We start from the raw sequence: 19,038 nt of genomic DNA on the forward strand, positions 1-19,038 counted from the left end.
TTCATATAAAATTCACGTATTTTGATAATTTTAAAGGGCAAATTGGAATTGTACATCTAAAATGATAAATCTTAAAGCAATTAATACTTAAAATAAGCTTTACAAAATTTAAAAGTTATAACTTCGAAGCTACTGTATAAAGTTTCTAAGTAGAATATTGTCTGTCCGTTTTATTACGTTTTGCTATAAATAATTTAATTATCTACTCACCAGTGGTTTAAAGAAAGCAATTATGCTGTTTAGTGTTCTCTTAGCTTGGATAGCAATAGCCTCTACGCTCCTAAATCAATTTACTGTAAAATTCAAGGCTATACAATTGGCTAGTCTGTCATACAAGCTTTTAAAATAATTCATTGTTAAAATGTGTAGCTGTGAGTCTATCTAAATTTTGGACAATTTGCATTGATATACCAACAATACATGGCACCTAGACTTCAAGGTGTGGATTTCAATGTTAGGTTAAGAAACGATTAGTTACAGATGCCATTTCTAACAACCACCTTGTTTTTAAAAATCTGTAGGTGACTGCCATGAAAAAGAGTGGGTTTGGTTTTTTTTAATTATCCATATTAGGTAATTGATATAATCTTTGATCTTTATTTGTGGCGTAAGCGTTCTAAATTGACTGCTTTTTGAAAACTTAGTTATACACACAACCCTCTAGGATATATACAGCATAAACATCTGGTAGGTCCTGGAACTATACTATACTATACCTGTCTCCCTCTAGGAAATATCCAGCATAAACATCTGGTAGGTCCTGGAACTATACTATACTATACCTGTCTCCCTCTAGGAAATAATCAGCATAAACATCTGGTAGGTCCTGGAACTATACTATACTATTCCTGTCTCCCTCCAGGAAGTATTCAGCACAAACACCTGGCAAGTCTTGGAACTATACTATACCTGTCTCCCTCCAGGAAATATCCAGCATAAACATCTGGTAGGTCCTGGAATTCACACTGCTTTCCAAACACACAAGATCTAAATTTAATTTGTAAATTTTTAATTAAGTCAACCATTTTATAAAAAGGTTGACAACATCAATAAAGGCGAAGCACATAATCAGATGGTAGGCTACAATTGAAGAGTGTCAGACCTTTATGAGCAAAATAGAAATATATAAGTATAAACATAAATTTGGTCATAAAATTGCGTAAATACTGATACTGTTATCGATTTTACAATTTTAGAATGATTATAGAGATGATTTCTTATAACATGCACCTTATTTAGTCCTGAGCTTTTTGGAAGAAGCTTTGAACGGAATGAACATATTTTTGAAGGTCAAGCATCCAAATACTTACTTGAATATTCTATAAGCAAGGCCATCCTGTTTCTCATTGGGACAATCATCTCTGGCTGTTATGTACAGCTGGGGAATTGATACTTCTTCGTACAGCTAAAAAATATATATATAAAATTTATATATTTGCAGTTTTACAAACAAAAAGCAAGCAACTCCTTAGTTGCCCATATCTGATTTAAAACCCAATTTTTTGGGGGAGGGGGATAATCACCCTTTTACCCATCCTTCCCTGGAGTCCCGAGTTTCAGTACCCTCCCTGATTACTTTCAAAATTATAAATATAAATTGCCTCATAAAGATCTTCCTGAAGATATTCTACAACAATACTTGTGCTTGGATTTACTACAGCACATGCATTCACCTAAAAAATAAACATTTAGCTGTTTGATAGGTCAATTAGCAATGACAAGGATAGCTACACCTTTTTCAGAATTAAATTCGGTAATTTATGTGAAGTAATGTATACAAAAATAGATATTTTTATGTGATATTATAAATATTTTTTAATTCGACCTTCATCAGCAACTTGTCATTCTTTTAAATCAAAAGTAATGTGGTTACCTCTCCATATGAGGACAGTCTAGTAGCTAGATAAGCTCCCCAACCAACTCCCACAACACCAATACTCCTATAATATAAATATATATATTGTATAAGATATCCAACACCCACGATACAATTGCTCATGCTGATTTCATTAAACATGACAACAATTTCACGGTATGATGTAATAATCCTATAAATCTTTTTTTTGGAGTACATTATTATTAGCGAAGTATCTGTATAATGAAGTCTTTAAAATGTAAGTATTTTCTCGAACAGTATCCTGTGTTTAAGAAATTTTTGCAACAAACATATATATATATACAAGTTTGTATGCATTTATAAATTGATTTTGCTTATTTATTTCTGACACTTAACAAATGTAAATGCTCGTTTGTCCTGCCGTCCAATTTGAAAGAGTTGCTTTTATGGATGTTGTTATTCTTGATTGAATAATACTTACTTTGCCCCGAGAGTGTCTCTTATATAAGGATACAAAGTCTCCACCCAAATATCTCTGAAATAAAAAGGTTTAATTTATCCATCCTACAATATAAAGTAACTGGATGTATGTATGTTTGTAAGTATGTACATATGTATGTCAAGTAAGGATATTTTCCGCCAGAAAAAATAATTCCCTAACCCCCTCCCCCCATCCAACCCAGCTGTCACCCATCACCAATAGCTATGGGCTAACAAAACCAGAACTTGGAAGATACGAAACAGAATGAGTGGGGGGTGGAAGATGTATTCATCATTCATTGTACTCTAACCGTTTCCGTATTAACATGGAGATTAGATTGAAAATATACTGGTACCCAGTTTTTTGTTTTAATCTAAGGGTAATTTTTTGTGATTCCTATTTAGTCTTACCCCTTTAGATCCTTGTATAGTGACGATAATAATGATCTTAACTCTGACCTAAGTTTGCTCCAGTCGCTGACTGATTTGATATATTCTCCATCATAAATATTTCCTCCCTGAAAAATAAAATAATATTAGTCACTGACTGATTTAATATATTCTCCATCATAAATGTTTCCTCCCTGAAAAAATACAATATTATTATAGTCGCTGACTGATTTAATATATTCTACATCATAAATATTTCCTCCCTAAAATAAAAAGTTAAGAAAACATGGTATTAGATCAAGTGATACACAGCATACACCTAATCGTTGATAACACGTCCTTTGTCTGGAAGTACTAACTGTGCATGGTGGTGAGTTGTGCCTATTTTGGGCCTGTAAATTCCTCTTACCCTAACGGGCATCTGACATTGCAACAGTAAAAACCATTTTTAACGTCTTTAATTATGATATGGTGTTGAACCTATCACATAAAAAACAACGTTATGTGTTAAGCCATGGTCGTGGGTACTAGATGGGGATACAGACAGAATTAATGACCAATATTCTCTTCTTGTTAAATGATAATCTTACCTCTTGGCTGGAAATGAAGTTTGGAATAAGGACAAGATAACCAAAAGTGGCCATCTTGTCTGCCAACTGTCTGATTCTGTCAACACCTTAATAATTGTAATTTCTCTAAACAAGGATCATTATAGTGCAGTCACTATGCATTTTATCTAATATAATTTATTAATTATGGTTTGCTGTGTCAAACTTTTTGGTAATTTTGCAAAATCTAAAGTAGCCTTTTCTTTCCACAAAATTTTTTCCACAGAACAAATCTCAATCAAGTTGGCAGTTGAGCTCCTCTCAAATATATAAATATTTATAATTTTTAAATTGATACTTAAAAATCTAACAAGATGATCCCTTTGACTACATAGGTTTACCTGTAAATCCAGCAATGTCATGGCACCAGATGATCACCTTTACACCCTCGCCAGTCTTGTAAATCTCCAGATCTTTCACCTGGACTACTTCTCCACCTTCCTGAGAATAAAAATTCATAATTAAATAGAGCAATTGAGTCCTTGAGTAACGCAGCAACACTACCTAAACTCATTAATAAAGCAGTTTTAAAATCTATTAATCCATCTCGACCCAAGGTTACTTTAATAAACTAACATTTTTGTAAGACAAAAATGCAGGTATTCTTAAGGTATATTCAGAAAATATATGAATATAAGACAAATAGTCAAGCAATAGCAATGTTGCTGCAAAGTAATGTGTCTCTATTTGTTTGTTTGTGTGTGTGTGTGTGTGTGTGTGGGTGTGTGTGTGTACTGGTCTAAACAGGTGTGTGAGTTCTTGCGCGTGTGTGTGGGAATATATTGAGGGACTGGTGTAATTCGATACTAAGATAGTCAGTCATAGAAATTTTCTATATAAAGCTTAAGGAACTCTAAAACCTAAAGGACAATTATGAACATACAGAACCCTTTAGTCATTGAGATGTTGAGCATATAATGATTACATAGATTATTCAGGGAAAGTATTAATGAAAACAAGAGTATCACTAAATACTGATATGGAATTAAAATGTAAATGGACTTCCACATCTGTATTTGTAATAAATCAAGACAAATTTGAGTGAAATTACAAAGGACCATTACATTATAAAAGAACACAGTTCACAAACAACTTTTAGAGGTCGACTGATTTATTCTGTAGGTCAACCTAAACAAGTACAAAATTCCAGAGGTCGACCTATGACTTTTGTGAACTAGGCTATAATCTTAGGTTATTGTCAACTGGTTTGTAAGAAAAGTAAGTAAATTTAAAATTGAACAAAAAATTTAGACACAAACGCATAAAGAAATAATCTTTTTTAAACTATAAATCAATAGGCCAGAAAAAAACAGCTGCTTTGATCCAAGATGGTCTGACACAGGTTTGTCTTGATCCAATTAAAGACATGTGTGTTGCCACATAGTTGGAAAGTTAGTTCTTGTTTGAATTTCAAATCTGAAATTTAATTAGAGCAGTCCATGAAAATCATGGATTCAAGGAAAGGATATTGAATGATATATTTATGTTTATTAAAGTAATATAGTCAAATTTCTATAATTGGTAGATTGAAATGTGGGAAAAGACTTCTCTTTTGTATCCGCTCAATTGTTTCAAAAGGCAGATTAATACTGATGGAAAGTGTAGGGATGATTTATTACTCGTCCATTGTCCTATCCATCTGTCTTGATGAAAAATACATTTATCTGTATAAGAGAAACTCACCCAAAACAGTCCATATAACCATTTTTGACTAGGTACTTTAATCTATAACTAGCGGCTACGCCCCCTAGAGGCCTCTAGGGGCACTTGAGGAGAGGAGAATGGAATTTGATAACCCAATTTCTTATTTTAGATTTTAAAATAAAAAATAAAAAATTTTAAAAAAATGTTTTTTTGGGGGAGGCGAATTTTTTTTTTTTTTTTTTTTTTTGGGGGGGGGGGGCTGCACCCAAGAAAATAGTTATAAACCTTCCCGGGACCTATGAGAAGCTACCCTTTTAAGGAGAACCCGATCGGTTCAGTGGTTAGCGAGATCCTTCGGTACAAACACACAAACACACAGACACACAAACATCCTGTTACTTTAATATAAGGATAACGGCTACCTAATTCTTAATTCTTTATAAAAAGACTAGCGGCCTCTAGGGGCACTTGAGGAGGGGAGAGTCGAATTTTATAACCAAATTTCTTATTTTAGATTTTAAATGAAAAAGAAAAGAAAAATTGGGGGGGTATTTTTTTTTGTGGGAGGGGGGATGCCCCCTAACATTTTAAATTTTAGTAAAAAAATATAATTAAACTTGGGAGGGGGGGTAATTTTTCTTTTTTAGGGGGAGGGGTTCCCCCCTAACATTTATAATTTTAGTTAAAAAAATATGAAAAAAAATTAGGGGGGGGGGGATTTTTTTTCTATGGGCGATTTTTCTTGGGTACCCTCCCCCAAAATAGTTATAAACATTCCCGGGACTACCTTGTTAAGGGGAAACCGATCGGTTCAGCAGTTAGCGAGATCCTTCGGTACAGACAAACAGACAGACAAACATCCATTTACTTTATTAGATATAAGGATAGATAGATAATTGTCCTCTATCTTTTTAATTCTGTCTCTGCGAATCAGAGATGTCCAAGCTTTTTTTTGAGGAGGGTGAAATGAGGGGTTTCAGAGGTTTTAGGGGGGATAATTGTATTTTCAAAAATTGGTCAAAGATATGTCTAACTGTTGAAACGACAAGGTTCTGGCCTCTATATTAAAACTTCCCATGACTCCAGTGAAGGTTTATAACTATTTTGGGGGAGGATATCTCAACCCTCCCAAGAAGAGAAATCGTCCCAAGAAAAATATGAGCCCCAATAATTTTTCTTTTTAAGATTAAAATTGAAAGTCGAAGTTTGAATTACAAATCTTTTCCTTACCCCCCCCCCCCCCACCCATCTCCTCAAGTTCCCCTTGATGCCCCTAGAGGAGTAGCCATATATTCTAAATGGTGACGCATTATAATGATTCAAAGGAGTTGAAAGTTAATTTGTAGGACAACACCACAGATGAAAGTAGAACCTTGGCAGGTTAAAACTTCTGGATCATGTCTCAAATACGAAGGAATATCTTTTTTAAGGCTGCCAATGGCTAAACGGCATAGTTAATATTCTTAGAACCTGCGTTACCAAGCCTACACATATTTTGATATAGCCCATATAAAAATGTTCTCGGAAACAAGTAGTGGAGAAAAATGCGCAAAATCCTGATTTTGCGCATTTTTCTAAATCATCACGCCAACATGTAAATTATTTAGTTAATAAAAATATTCTTTTATTGTAACTCCAAAATGATACAGGGATAGGACAATGGACGAGAGATTAACCATTCCTTCCCTCCATTTATGATAAACAAAATTAATATCTTTGTTACTGGAACGTTACATAACAAATTTTATCCATATCCAACATTTCTCCCCACAATTTGATTCCAACCAATTACAGAACACGTTTGTAAATTTGGGGGGGGGGGGGAAGAATTATTTCCGACTTGATCCAAACTTTGTGTAAGTTAAACCAGAAACTCAGAGATTTGCATAGTAAAACAAAAGAATAGAAGACTAGGGTAGAGTAAGGTAGAATCAGGTAGAGTCAGGTAGGGAGGGGACATTGGACTCCTTTTTAGAATAGTCCCCAAAAGTTAATAAATACATATTTTCATTTGTTGACTTAAAGCCTTAGGTTTTTTTAAACTTTAACCCTTTGATATTTTAGAACAAACTAGGAGAGTACAAAGTTTTCCATCAATAATTTGATTCCAAAGAACTTTATTTATCATAATTGGGAGGGTTTGTCTATTCATCGTTGTCTTATCCCTTAAATCCCTGAAGGGGAGTACAGTCACTAGTTTTACACAAATGGGGACCACAAAATTTCACAATATTAGAAATTATAACCAGATTTTCCGTGGCAACGCACCATAAGGGGCGATTTTTCGTACTTTTCACAGTAGCCTTTCTCCTATTTCTTGCCCCTGCACTGGGCTCTAACCCTGCGGGGCCAATTGCCTAACCCTGTGGGGCAATCACATAACCCAATTTAACCTAACCTAACCTAAACTAACATATAAAAAGCCATTTTAAAAATACGACGAATCGCCCCTTAATGGGCTTTGCCACGAAAGGGACTATTCCTGACTTTCCAAATGCATATAAAGTCAAATTGTTTGTGATCACTTTGTCTTAAAAAAAACATTTCATAACACCACTGCATGGGTAGAAAAAAGTTCTAGAAACCAAACAAAAAAAGTGGCGCCATTCAATTTTTAAATTTCTGATCTTGTTTCTATTATCTGAACATGTCAAAATCTGTGGTTACTCTAATATTATACACATATACACATGATTCATAGAAGTTTGTGGCTTACACTTCTCACTTAACTAACCCCCTCTCTCCCATCTAATTAGTAGCGCAGCTACTCTATAATTAGGTAAGCTAGTCAAGTACAAGTGTTTTTTAAGTACTTTTTAAAAGTTACTTGTGATTAAATTCTTAAAACGATCTTTTTCTTTATCACTCTCCTTTAAACTCTACCAAGCCACATAGACCAGTATATGAACAAAAACACAAAGACGGACGTAAAAACCCTAATTAAAGAGGAACTACGCTAGGAAATGATCTTACCGAGTAAGGTACAGGGTTTGTTGTTGTCATAACTGCGATAAACTCTTTCAGATCAATCTGACCGTCTCTGTCAGCGTCTCCAAGGTCAAATATCGCGTTCACTTCCTACAAAATATTATAAAATATTGTTAGGAGCGCAGCTACTCTGTTAATAAGGTATGTCTGTTTGTCTGTTTTGTATATAATGGTTAGCAAAATAAGATATATTTTTCTATCTTCCTCTACATCTTTATATTTTATCTATCTACATATGTATCTATATATCTCTCACTCTATACTATCTGTCTATGAATCTATCTATCATTCACCTCACTTTTCTTTTTATTTTACACTAAAAAGCTGATTTTTTGTATTCTTAGGTTTTTTTTTTTTTTTTTATCAAAAATGCTTATAACTAACTGAGATTACTTTGTATGATAATAAAACTAGTTTTCAAATAAATATAGTTTTTGATGTAAAGAAAATAATAAAATTTTTACGTAGTTTAGTTCCGCTTTCCAAGTTGTTTTCGACTAAATCCGTTTGTAGCTTACAGTATCTTTTCTCATAGAAAGCTTATGTATAGCGTTAAAAAAGGATGCATAAAAATTTGTTTTTGCGGTGATACTTAGTATCTAAAATTAAAAGCTGTCATTTTTGGGGACTGAAATAATATTTTATTCTTTCAACTGACTAGATCGATGGGTAATGCTTATCAGAGAAGCTTTGTATAAGTCTTAATGCGGTTTAAGACTTATTTCTATAACCCCCCTCCTCAAAGGGGCAGTACCTAAACGCTTTTAAAGGGTACTAGGTCAATGATAAAAATATAACAAACGAGGTTTTTTAGAAAAAAAACGTAATTTTCATGCTTATATTTGGTTTTAAATTAGTTTAATTGATTGTTTAAGTGTAATATGAACTCAGTAGGAATAGTTCCATAGGGTTAGAGCCCCAGTGGGTAAAAATCTCCGCTCGGCTAGATTTTTTTTCTTTCTTTATAAATATCTTTTTATTTAGAAACTCATATCCTTATTCAAAACCGCTGAACTGATATGGTTTTCATTATAGTTTCAAATTCAGTTTCAGGGAAAGTTACTAAGCATTTTGGGGATGGATACCATCACCCTCTCAAGATAAATCACCCCTAGAAAAAAAATTCCCCCAAAATCTATGTTTTACTTTTTCTTGTAAATATAATTTTAAATAGGGGAGGGTTGGATTCTACTTTCCTATCCTATACGTCAAGTGCCCCTAGAGGCATCGGTGTTTAGCGGCTAGTTTAAGTATAAAGTGAAATATTTAAACATATTTGTAACTCTCCTATAAAAAAAATGTGCTGATTTTGCATGAAATTCAAGATTAAAAAAGAACAAGTCAGTTAATATTTCTGTTAGTTTTCCTTATTTAAATCCATTTGAATAGACCAAAACCTGCACAACGCCATTACTAACTGAACCCAGAAACCTACTCTAGTAATCTTGCGATTTAAGAGATCTCAAGTGACACAAAGAAAAAAGAACATTGAAAAAAGAGACATAAAAATTACATTAAAATTGGGATATAAAATAAAAAAAAAGGTAAAATAAAATATTATTGAAAATGAAAACTATAGAAAAGTGTTAAAAATCAGACATAGAAAGACATTTAGAATTAAATTAATAGGAATACCATGAAATCTAGATGCCCCTTAATGTATAAGTGTTTTAATTTTAAGTTTAACTTATAATACAACCTGAAAGTATATGTAGAAAAGCTGTGCTGTTAAAAATAAAGTTACATCGTGAGTTGAGAATAAAAATATAGTGTGCCTTCATTTGCGCTTGAACATAATTAACCGCAGATTTAAGCAAAAATGAAAATGGTTTATGATTATTTTGCCAAGTTGTTGTAAGGACAAAATAAAAAAAACACAATAATAAACCGAACCATTACCAATGTAAAAAATATTATTTTATAAGATATTCATTAATACATATCAATACCTTAATACATATCAATAGCTTAATGTTAACATTTGTGCAAGGTATTTGGCTGCTATAAATCATTTTTATATACAAATATTTATATAATTATTGGCAAAACTGATATTTGCTTGTTTCATATAATTGTTTTTGTAATAATATGGGTTTGTTTTAGTTTAATATTTGCTGTTTTGATTTTTACGATAAAGATACTTTTTATGTCAATATAAGTACATAATGTAATTAGACTATCAGTATGTCGAAATTATGCCAGTCAAGACCATTTTTTATTAAAGCTATTAGTCGAAATGAATCCTTGAATATTGATAGAATGTCAATATTTTTGACAGGATTAAGAATTCATGGATTCCTTAGTTTTGTAATTTTTTTGCGGAAGTGATATTTCATCTGAAAATATTTGCAATGCACTTTGCATAGGAAATAAATTTACAGCAAATTCATTACTTTACTTTTTATCACATAAAACGGAAAGTATATTTTACATTTCGTTGCAATAATATTTAATGAAACGTTTGTATTGTATAATGTATATGTTTATAGAAAATGAAAAAAAAAATAATGTTCTTAAGCAGTGTCGTGCGAAGGGTGGATGTAACCCCCCCCCCCCCCACCTTCCTGTAAAATTGTATCTATTTTACACTCCCCTGGTGAATTGCTGTGTACGCCACCTTTCTTAAGTTGCACTAAAATAATTGAAAATTAAAATTTTACAATTAAAAGAATTACTATATTTTCATGGATTAGCTCATGTAATAATTACGTTTTTAAAATTTAAAATCCGCCTATAATCAGTCATTTTTGTAACATTCTTTGGTATTATGTCAAACAGACGTACAAATAAACAGCTAAAAATGGTAAAAATATCTTTTTGATTAACTGTTTACACTCTATTCTTTCCTACTTCTGTAATTGGCATATTTTATGCACTTTGAACTCAACAAAACGTTTAATATAAACATTTGGTTTTATTGACAAAGAAAAAAAAAGAGAAATAATTTATTAAACCCTAAAAAATAGAAAAAAAGTATTTAAAAAAACATATTTGATTTTTGAAACTTATACTTTTTAGTCTGATTTATTACCTAAACTTTCCAAAAATCCAAATTTAAATTTTTCATAAAAAAAATTCAATTCATCCCTGGATTGAACGCCTTTTATACATAAACTTTTTTTTCTTGGTAAAGTTTTGACAAGATAAAAAGAGAGAGAAGATATGCATGCATACAAACAAGTATCGGCAGCCGCAGCTGTATATAGCAGTCGTTTTAACAAGCTGCAACCGCTACCAAAACATAAAAAAAATCCTAAGCTAAAGTTAGCCACTATTTTGTTTCTTATACAAAATGCAGCGGCAGCTTTGACTTTGCAGATTAGAGTAACATTTAAATAACGAGAATTTTATCTAACAGCTGCCCCAGTCGATTGCCTTAAAATTGGCGGCAGCTGAGCCCTGCACACAGCAAACTAAAAGAGTTTTCAAAAACAACATTTCAATTTTCCTCCTTCTATCCTATCTAAACACGGAAGAAAGAATTTCTACCTAAGATAATTATTCCTAGATAAACGCTAACGATCGGGTACATTGCAAAAGCTACTCTATAATTCAACTTGTCTGTCCGTCCTTACGTTCGTCAATTTGCTATGGGAGGCTACTATTTAAGATATATTGCATTATTGCGGGTGTGAAGAAATCAACCTTTACCTTTTCTAAGAGCATCCAGTATAAAACAAACAAAAAATATGAAGGTTTCGTGATTTTATATTATTCTTCTATACTTATGTCCTTCTTTCTCTTTTTTTTTGTGACCTATGAACATATGCTCTATAATTCACTTTGTCCGAATTTTTTAGTTTGCCTTATAAGGTGCATCATTATGTGTCAATATCAACAACTAAACCTTTGACTAAAAGACCTTTATCTACAGGTACTAACTTTACATAAGTGGCAGCTGTTAACAACCACATAATTCCTGATTCTCTATTATTAATATCACTCGTCTGACATAGCAAATGTTACCTGTTCATTGAGGTTGCTGAACTGTGTCATCTCACACTTGGAAATCATACCATCATGGTCCATGTCAATTTCATTGAAGCAAGCCTACACATTTTTAAAATTAAGGTCCTTACTCATATTGTAAATACATCGAATGAAATAAAAAGAATTCTGCAAAACATTTCTAATATTTAACAAGGATGAAAATATGCATGAGTTGCGAAGGACAAAAAATCATTAATGGAAAATAAAGTGAATTAAAGGGTAGTTTTTCGCCCCTAGCCTTTAGGGGCTTTTTTCCCATGAGGTAATTTTTTTAAAAATTGAAAAATAAAAATTAAGTATTTCTGGTGCTGCCATTTATTTTAAAGTAGTTTTCCAGAAAATATTTTTTTTTTTTTTTGGGGGGGGGGGGAGGGGGAATTTTCATTTTTAGGGGGGTTGGGGTTGTCCCACCCCCCAAGAAAATAGCTTAAAACCACCACAGGACAAATAGGTATATACCCTGAAGAGTAGAATCCGATCAGTTCTGTGGTTACTGCGGAGATCTTAAGGAACGGATGATTTTAAATGATAATAATAACTATCATTTGTAACACGAAAATAAGGAATCGCAAAGTCAACTAGGACAGTCCACATGTATTATTCCTATTTTGAATCACCTTTCCTCAAGAGCATTACGGACTGCTGGATGGAAAGAAAAATAAAGTGAACTGTAGAGCAGATTAGGAACTAAAACAATTTTTCTTTTGTTTAATTTTCTTTGAAATTGTTTGTTTTTCTGTGCTACTATTGAAAAAAAATTGTCCGTGTTCTTAATTATTAATTTTATAATTACTTTACCTCAATATCAAGAGGAGTGGGGAACTGAGATCTAATTCTGGCGATGACCGTGGTGGCCGCAGGACACATCACGTTCAGAAACTCGTTGATATCAATCTCACCATCATTGTTGATATCACCCACAGCAAACAAAGCCTCAATCTCTTTGGAGTTGAATTTGGTTCCGCATTTTCTCAATTCTTCCATGCTTAACAGGCCATCACCATCCTAAGAAAATAAAAAAGGGAATATTTTGCGATTTTTTAACGCTTAATTTAGGTTAGGCTATGTGAAGTAAAAGTTCAAATAGCCCTGCACGGATTGCAACCTGAAAGTAACAAAGCCTTCCTGCAGAAGCTGGAAATTTTTTTTCTCAGAAATGAAAAGCAGGAAGTTTGAAAATGATTGTATTTTATAGATACCGCTAACAAACGGCTATAACGGTAAAATATAACTGTAAAATTATTACAAGAAACATGTTAGAAAAGCTTCGCAATATTGAAATTTGCACTCTGGTTTATTGTTATCGCTTAGCTACAATTGTACATAATTGTGATTGTTATTTGAACCATATTATACCTTATCCAATTGTGAAAACATAAACCTGGCATCATCAACAGAATGAATATCTAAAAAAAAATAATAAAAAAAAGGTGGCTTACTTATTAGGTCAACGCCAATATATGTCAGAAAAAAGCTCTAATTTCAAAATTGTCCTTTTGATTTCAAGTTAATTTTCTTGTTTGGTATATGAGCGTTAAAACTTTATAATCATTACCATAAAACATCCGTGGTACAGTTAAGACGCGTTGATTTAAAAAATTACACTAAATTTGATCTGGCGTTTAAGCAAATTACAAAATAAGAATGGTACTTTTTATTAGGATACTTTCATCAACTTTGCTTCTTTTTTTAGGTTTCTTTAATAATACAAGTCATTCTAGATCCAATGATGATCGTTTATTTGGTCTTTTGTAAAACCTTCGCTTTAACCCCTTACAGTCGGGCCCCTTGCCGCACCTTAATCAGTCGGGGGGGGGGGGGGGGCGTTCAACGCCCCCCCTTATTATCTCAGTTCCTATTAGAGCTAAAGGGCTAAAAGTTTTTGTGCAAGTCCCCTGTGTTATGATGAATTTCCGACCTTAAGTAAGTCAAGGTCAATTTTCGCTTCCTTCACCCTTTTATTTAACAACCTTTGTTTTTAGGTCCTTTTTTACTTATAAATTTCAAACGGCTGTAATTTTTTTATTTTTGAAGCTAGAATAAAATTTTTTTTGCAGAAAATGTTTATCTTTAGGTAAATTTTATATTTGAAATATCAAAATACAATTTCAGCGGCTGCAGCTGCCAGCCGCCGCAGTCGGCGGTCGGCGGGAAACGGCGGCGGATCTTTATGAAATTCTAATACATTATGTAGACATGTAAGATAAGCTTAAGTTTGAAATTTGAAGTCTCTAAGTCAAAAATTGCGGCCACAGGAGCCTTTTAAAGATTTCTGGAGACCTCGAGGATCAGGACCTGCAGGATCATACCTGGAACCTAAAATTGACTTGAACACCTGTATTTAATATGAGGATGTACTACTAGAGGATATTTTAGTACTTTGGTAAGATAAAATGCTTTGCTTAAGTCAAAAAAATTATTTTTGCTCTTTACCTGGATGACCCTGCCAGGTTTGCTGGCATCCTGTGCCCGCCAGGATAGAGATATTCAAAAAATTTCAACTCTCAGTTATGTCTCATACCCACACTTAAAAAGTCAAGCAGTTTGGGCTCTTTATCTTTCACACACAGAAAATGAGATAAAAAAAACCGGATGGGGGGGCGTTCAACGCCCCCCCCCCCCCGACCGTTAAGGGTTAAATGATATTGAAACTTGTTTAAAAATCACAAAAAGAATTAAGCAATTCGCCATTGGAGCATGAAACCATTAGGGGTGGAAAAGGGCAAAACAGGCACTGATTATCACACATGTATAAGATGTAATATATGTACATCTATTACAGCTTATACAAACAACGAAATCAATTTGTTAAAAGTCACGAAACCTATACGTGATTTTCAGCTGTCGTTGGGGGCAACACATAGTAGAAAAGACGACCTTTTTATCTGCCCTCCAAATATAATTTTTGATCTATTTTGCTTGTTGGCTATACCTTAATACCTGCATATACTATATCTAAATTCTTGATAAGTCTCTACAACACAAATTTCCGTTTTAAAATTAAATCTTTACATGTGATGTCATATACAGAAATTAGATTTTCAACCAGGTACCAGTTGCATACAGTTTAGATTTTTTAAGTACGGTAGATTTTTATGCCAACTTAAGACGAGGGTGACAATATCCATAAGAGGCATAGGTTTTGATTATAAAACAAAAAGTCAGCTGAAAGACGTACAAAATAAATTCTAAAAATTAAAACACATTACTGAAAGATAGATGGAATTAAGTCTTAAGTATTAATGTTATCAAGAAATCTAAAATATCTGTAGAAAAATTCTCAACACAGGTACTACTAGACGTATTGTATTATATAATAGCTTAGTGAGATCAATTATAAAGTAAAACTTTAGAGTGTCCATTAAAATGCTTTTATGAAATCACCTTTGGTAAATTTGAACATGGCCTGGGCGACCATTGGGTAGAGGACACCGACAAACTCCTCCAGGTCTATTTCACCATCATTGTTGGAATCTCCAAGGGTAAACAGAGCATCGATTTCCTACAGAGGTAATTTACAATTAATTTGATCGAGCTTTGCTATACAATTTAAGACTGTTATGTACGCGAAAGGTTCAACTGTTACGTGTTACTACTTTTGTCAAGACTTTTTGTCTGTCCGTGTTTAACAAAAGATATTTTGACTGCTAGACATGGATATGGTTTTCCTTTGCAGTAAAGCTTCTCATAGGTCCCTTCCCTCATTCAAGTGCCTCTAGAGGTCTTTAGGGTGGTGCAGCCTCAAGTATAAAATAAATGTATAATGTTAATATATTAAACATATATTATATATCCTTACCTGTGCGTTGAAAGTATCAGACAAGCTCATTTCCTCTCTAAGCATAAACAGAATTCAAATTTTTATCTTTGGCCAGAAAAAATGTGGTTTTAGAGCAAATTCTAGATTGGGGCGTGCCAAAGAAAGGTGTCAAAACCTGTTTAAGATCTTATGTAATATCAGCAATCTTTTGTATTTTCCATCGAAGTGCCTTGTTGAGCACAGTACCCCCTCACCCCACCCTAAGCTTAAGCGCTGTAACCTTCATTTCATATCCTTAGGAAGTCAAATTTCTCCTCATTAAGTTTTAGTTGAGGCGTATTTCAACAATCCAGCAAACCTTTTGAATGTCTTTATCATATTTTATTTGATTATGTTTATTCCTGCTAATTTTACCATCACCATTTGTGTCTATGGAAGAGAAATCTTTCTTAACATCATTCAAGTTGATATATCTGGCTCTAAAAATTTAACATTGCTTTTAAAAAAGCTTGAGACACGGAGAAAAAAAAATAATGAAAAAAGAAAAAAACAACTTATCCTGTAAAAAGCTCATCTACACCTGCATGCACGGAAGACGGAAAGATGAACATAGAAAAGTTATAGTGTATGTTTATTATGCATTGGAAACTATCCCAAGAAAGTTCAGATATTTTAAGCATCACCCCTATAGCATATACGAGACACAGAATAGTTCAAAATTATCTTAGGAATTGGCCCTGAAAATCATCCATACAAATTGCAGACATCTATCTTTAACATCAGCCGAGATTTTCTCTTAATTTGTTTCCCATTACTTTCTCAACTCTGACCTTTGTCCTTAGGACCCTTTATCCAATCTTCATGGCCTTCCAAATCTGCCAACAAACAAACAATTTCATCAGCATAGTTGTACTACACCTCAGTCTATTAGAAACTAGAAGGGATAAAGAAGGGCAGAAGCCTAAAACCATCCCAAGATTTGAATCCTTGGACCTATGTGAAGCTTTCCTAAAAGGGAGAACTCATTCTGTTAAGTAGCAGTTATCATATAGGCAAAAAAGTGGTAACTTATATAATAAGGTAAACCTGAGTCTATTAGCAATGGTAGAAGCAGAAGGATACATTACTCCAATAAACTCCTCCAGATCAATAGCACCATCATCGTTGATATCACCAAGAGCAAAGATTGCCTCAACTTCCTAAATAATGTTATTTCATACATACAATTCAGAAAGATCCGTCTGTCTGTCCATACAGCTTAAGTTTGGAACAGCTTAGGTTGTGTTTTTAGGATATATACCTACTGGTCCTGTCATAAAATTCGTATCGTTTTGATGTTTTTAGTTCGTAAAGAGAAACTGCACAAAATCTGTAGTACCTATAGAAGCTTTATTATTAACATTCTTTTATTTTTAAGTACGATATAAAGACAGACGTTTATTATACCCCAGTAAAAGAGTGGGTTTACTACTAGAATAGTTGGGAAAATACTTAGATGAATTTTGAATAAATGAAATCTTACGTGGGGGCTGAATCTGATGGAAGAATCCAGCATTTCAGCTTTGGTCACAGATCCATCATTGTCGAAATCCAGGTTATGAAACAGTTGCTACAAAAAAGTTAACATTTATTAGAAAAATACATTCTTTTTTTAAAGGCATTAATGGTTATTTATCGAATCGTATGAATGACATCTTCCTGCGGATATTAAAATGAAAAATTAAAAGAATAAAACTAGTTTTGTTAACCCCGAGTGGCTTTATTTCTTCTATAATGTGAAGTTTCTGCTAAGTTTAGCAAGATCCTATCCAGCTGATGGGAACATAATATAATTATACCTTGATTTTTTCAATATTTGAGAAGTTTCTGCTAAGTTTAGCAAGATCCTATCCAGCTGATTGAAACATAATATAATTATACCTTGACTTGTTCTATATTTAAGAAGTTTCTGCTCAGTTTAGCAAGAGCCTCTCCAGCTGGTTGGAACATAATATAATTATACCTTGATTTTTTCAATATTTGAGAAGTTTCTGCTAAGTTTAGCAAGAGACTCTCCCGCTGATTGAAACATAATATAATTATACCTTGACTTGTTCTATATTTGGGAAGTTTCTGCTCAGTTTAGCAAGAGCCTCTCCAGCTGATGGGAACAAAATAGCAATGAACTCTCCAACATCTAAAATAGGGAATATACTTTTAATTTAATGTGTACTTTATTTATTTTCCAATCTTCTCAACATTTTGAAACATTACTTTCAAGTTATAAGTAGCTCAAAAAAGATATTCATATCTTAAAAATCTTAATTGTTTAAGCTTTCCAATGGTATTTCTAACTTTTTTGTCCATTACTATACATTGCTTAAAGATTTTTTAGTATTGCTTAAATTCTTCAATCATGTACATAGAACTGATATTTTCTCTTTAAAGCTGTCAAATAATTTGAGTGTATTGAAAAAATGAAATAATAAAAAAAATATGCTTGACTATTAAATTAAATAGTAAAAAAATAGTTTGACTTTTAAATCATCTTAAAAAGGAAAAAAGAACTTTAACTTTTCAATAAAATTTTTATTGTTTTTAGGCTCTAGTGGCGCTATTATGATTTATTAATTTTTATAATTGTATATTTCAAGTTGTCTGAAAAATCTAAAACTCAGTTTTTAGAACACCCTGTATATTTAAACGACCAAGCTAATATTGCATGATTCACTTTTACAAGAGACAAAAAGAATTGAAAATGATTGCTAAAATCTTAGATCAGAGTATTTAAAAAAGAAAAATAAGTTGAAAAACATTCTAACTTTTAAACACTGTATATTTATACCTATAACATCATCACCATTAGCATCTCCAAGTTCATAGATAGCATCAATCTCAAGTTTATAGTTTATATAATACACCCTATATATTTATACCTAGAACATCATCACCATTAGAATCACCAAGTTCATAGATAGCATCGATTTCCTCTTCATCAAACTTGTTGCCAGGTGAATTCTTCATTTCTTCCTGATAAGAAAACGTCATAGATTTAAAAGCGGTTTTCCTCATAGTGCCTAGTCGAACACAGAAACCCCCCCCCCTATTTATTTTGAAAAAAAAATAAAATATGAGAGTGGGGGGTTGGGTTAGTTATCCTTTGTGTATTCATTTATGTCAGGTTAGGTTATATTGGGTATTTGGTATCCCTACAGGGGTCATAATTAGTTATAAAATACCTCTTCCTTATTACAAAAGAAAGATGGGGTGGGGGGGGGGGGGAGTTTAATGCTTAATAAGCACATTGTGGGAAAGCAAAGCTTTTTTTCTATGTTCCTATGCTTGTATTTAACACAAGGTTG

At 32.8% G+C, this 19,038-nt stretch overlaps 2 protein-coding genes across 16 annotated transcripts in view; one reads left to right on the forward strand and one right to left on the reverse strand.

Moving 5' to 3' along the window:
- LOC145322210 (chitooligosaccharidolytic beta-N-acetylglucosaminidase-like) overlaps window positions 1–19,038 on the forward strand; it is a 145,618-nt gene that overhangs the window by 24,752 nt on the left and 101,828 nt on the right. The window lies entirely within an intron of this gene.
- Window positions 1–19,038, reverse strand: part of LOC145322208 (uncharacterized) — a 71,592-nt gene that overhangs the window by 1,657 nt on the left and 50,897 nt on the right. Inside the window, exons 14-33 of the mRNA XM_080164055.1 lie at window positions 18,613–18,706; window positions 17,782–17,873; window positions 17,220–17,306; window positions 16,784–16,896; window positions 16,099–16,176; window positions 15,737–15,773; window positions 15,322–15,439; window positions 13,294–13,343; window positions 12,736–12,942; window positions 11,914–11,997; window positions 7,933–8,037; window positions 3,657–3,756; window positions 3,298–3,383; window positions 2,777–2,835; window positions 2,319–2,372; window positions 1,874–1,940; window positions 1,602–1,673; window positions 1,311–1,405; window positions 910–987; window positions 211–280 (exon numbers count right to left, since the gene is read on the reverse strand). Coding sequence (XP_080020181.1) covers window positions 211–280; window positions 910–987; window positions 1,311–1,405; window positions 1,602–1,673; window positions 1,874–1,940; window positions 2,319–2,372; window positions 2,777–2,835; window positions 3,298–3,383; window positions 3,657–3,756; window positions 7,933–8,037; window positions 11,914–11,997; window positions 12,736–12,942; window positions 13,294–13,343; window positions 15,322–15,439; window positions 15,737–15,773; window positions 16,099–16,176; window positions 16,784–16,896; window positions 17,220–17,306; window positions 17,782–17,873; window positions 18,613–18,706 — 1,746 coding nt within the window. The remainder of the gene's footprint in view (window positions 1–210; window positions 281–909; window positions 988–1,310; window positions 1,406–1,601; window positions 1,674–1,873; window positions 1,941–2,318; window positions 2,373–2,776; window positions 2,836–3,297; window positions 3,384–3,656; window positions 3,757–7,932; window positions 8,038–11,913; window positions 11,998–12,735; window positions 12,943–13,293; window positions 13,344–15,321; window positions 15,440–15,736; window positions 15,774–16,098; window positions 16,177–16,783; window positions 16,897–17,219; window positions 17,307–17,781; window positions 17,874–18,612; window positions 18,707–19,038) is intronic.

This window comes from Acartia tonsa, chromosome 6 (genome assembly GCF_053477335.1).
Source record: "Acartia tonsa isolate MP-2025a chromosome 6, ASM5347733v1, whole genome shotgun sequence".
In the NCBI taxonomy this organism is placed as follows: Eukaryota; Metazoa; Arthropoda; class Copepoda; order Calanoida; family Acartiidae; genus Acartia; species Acartia tonsa.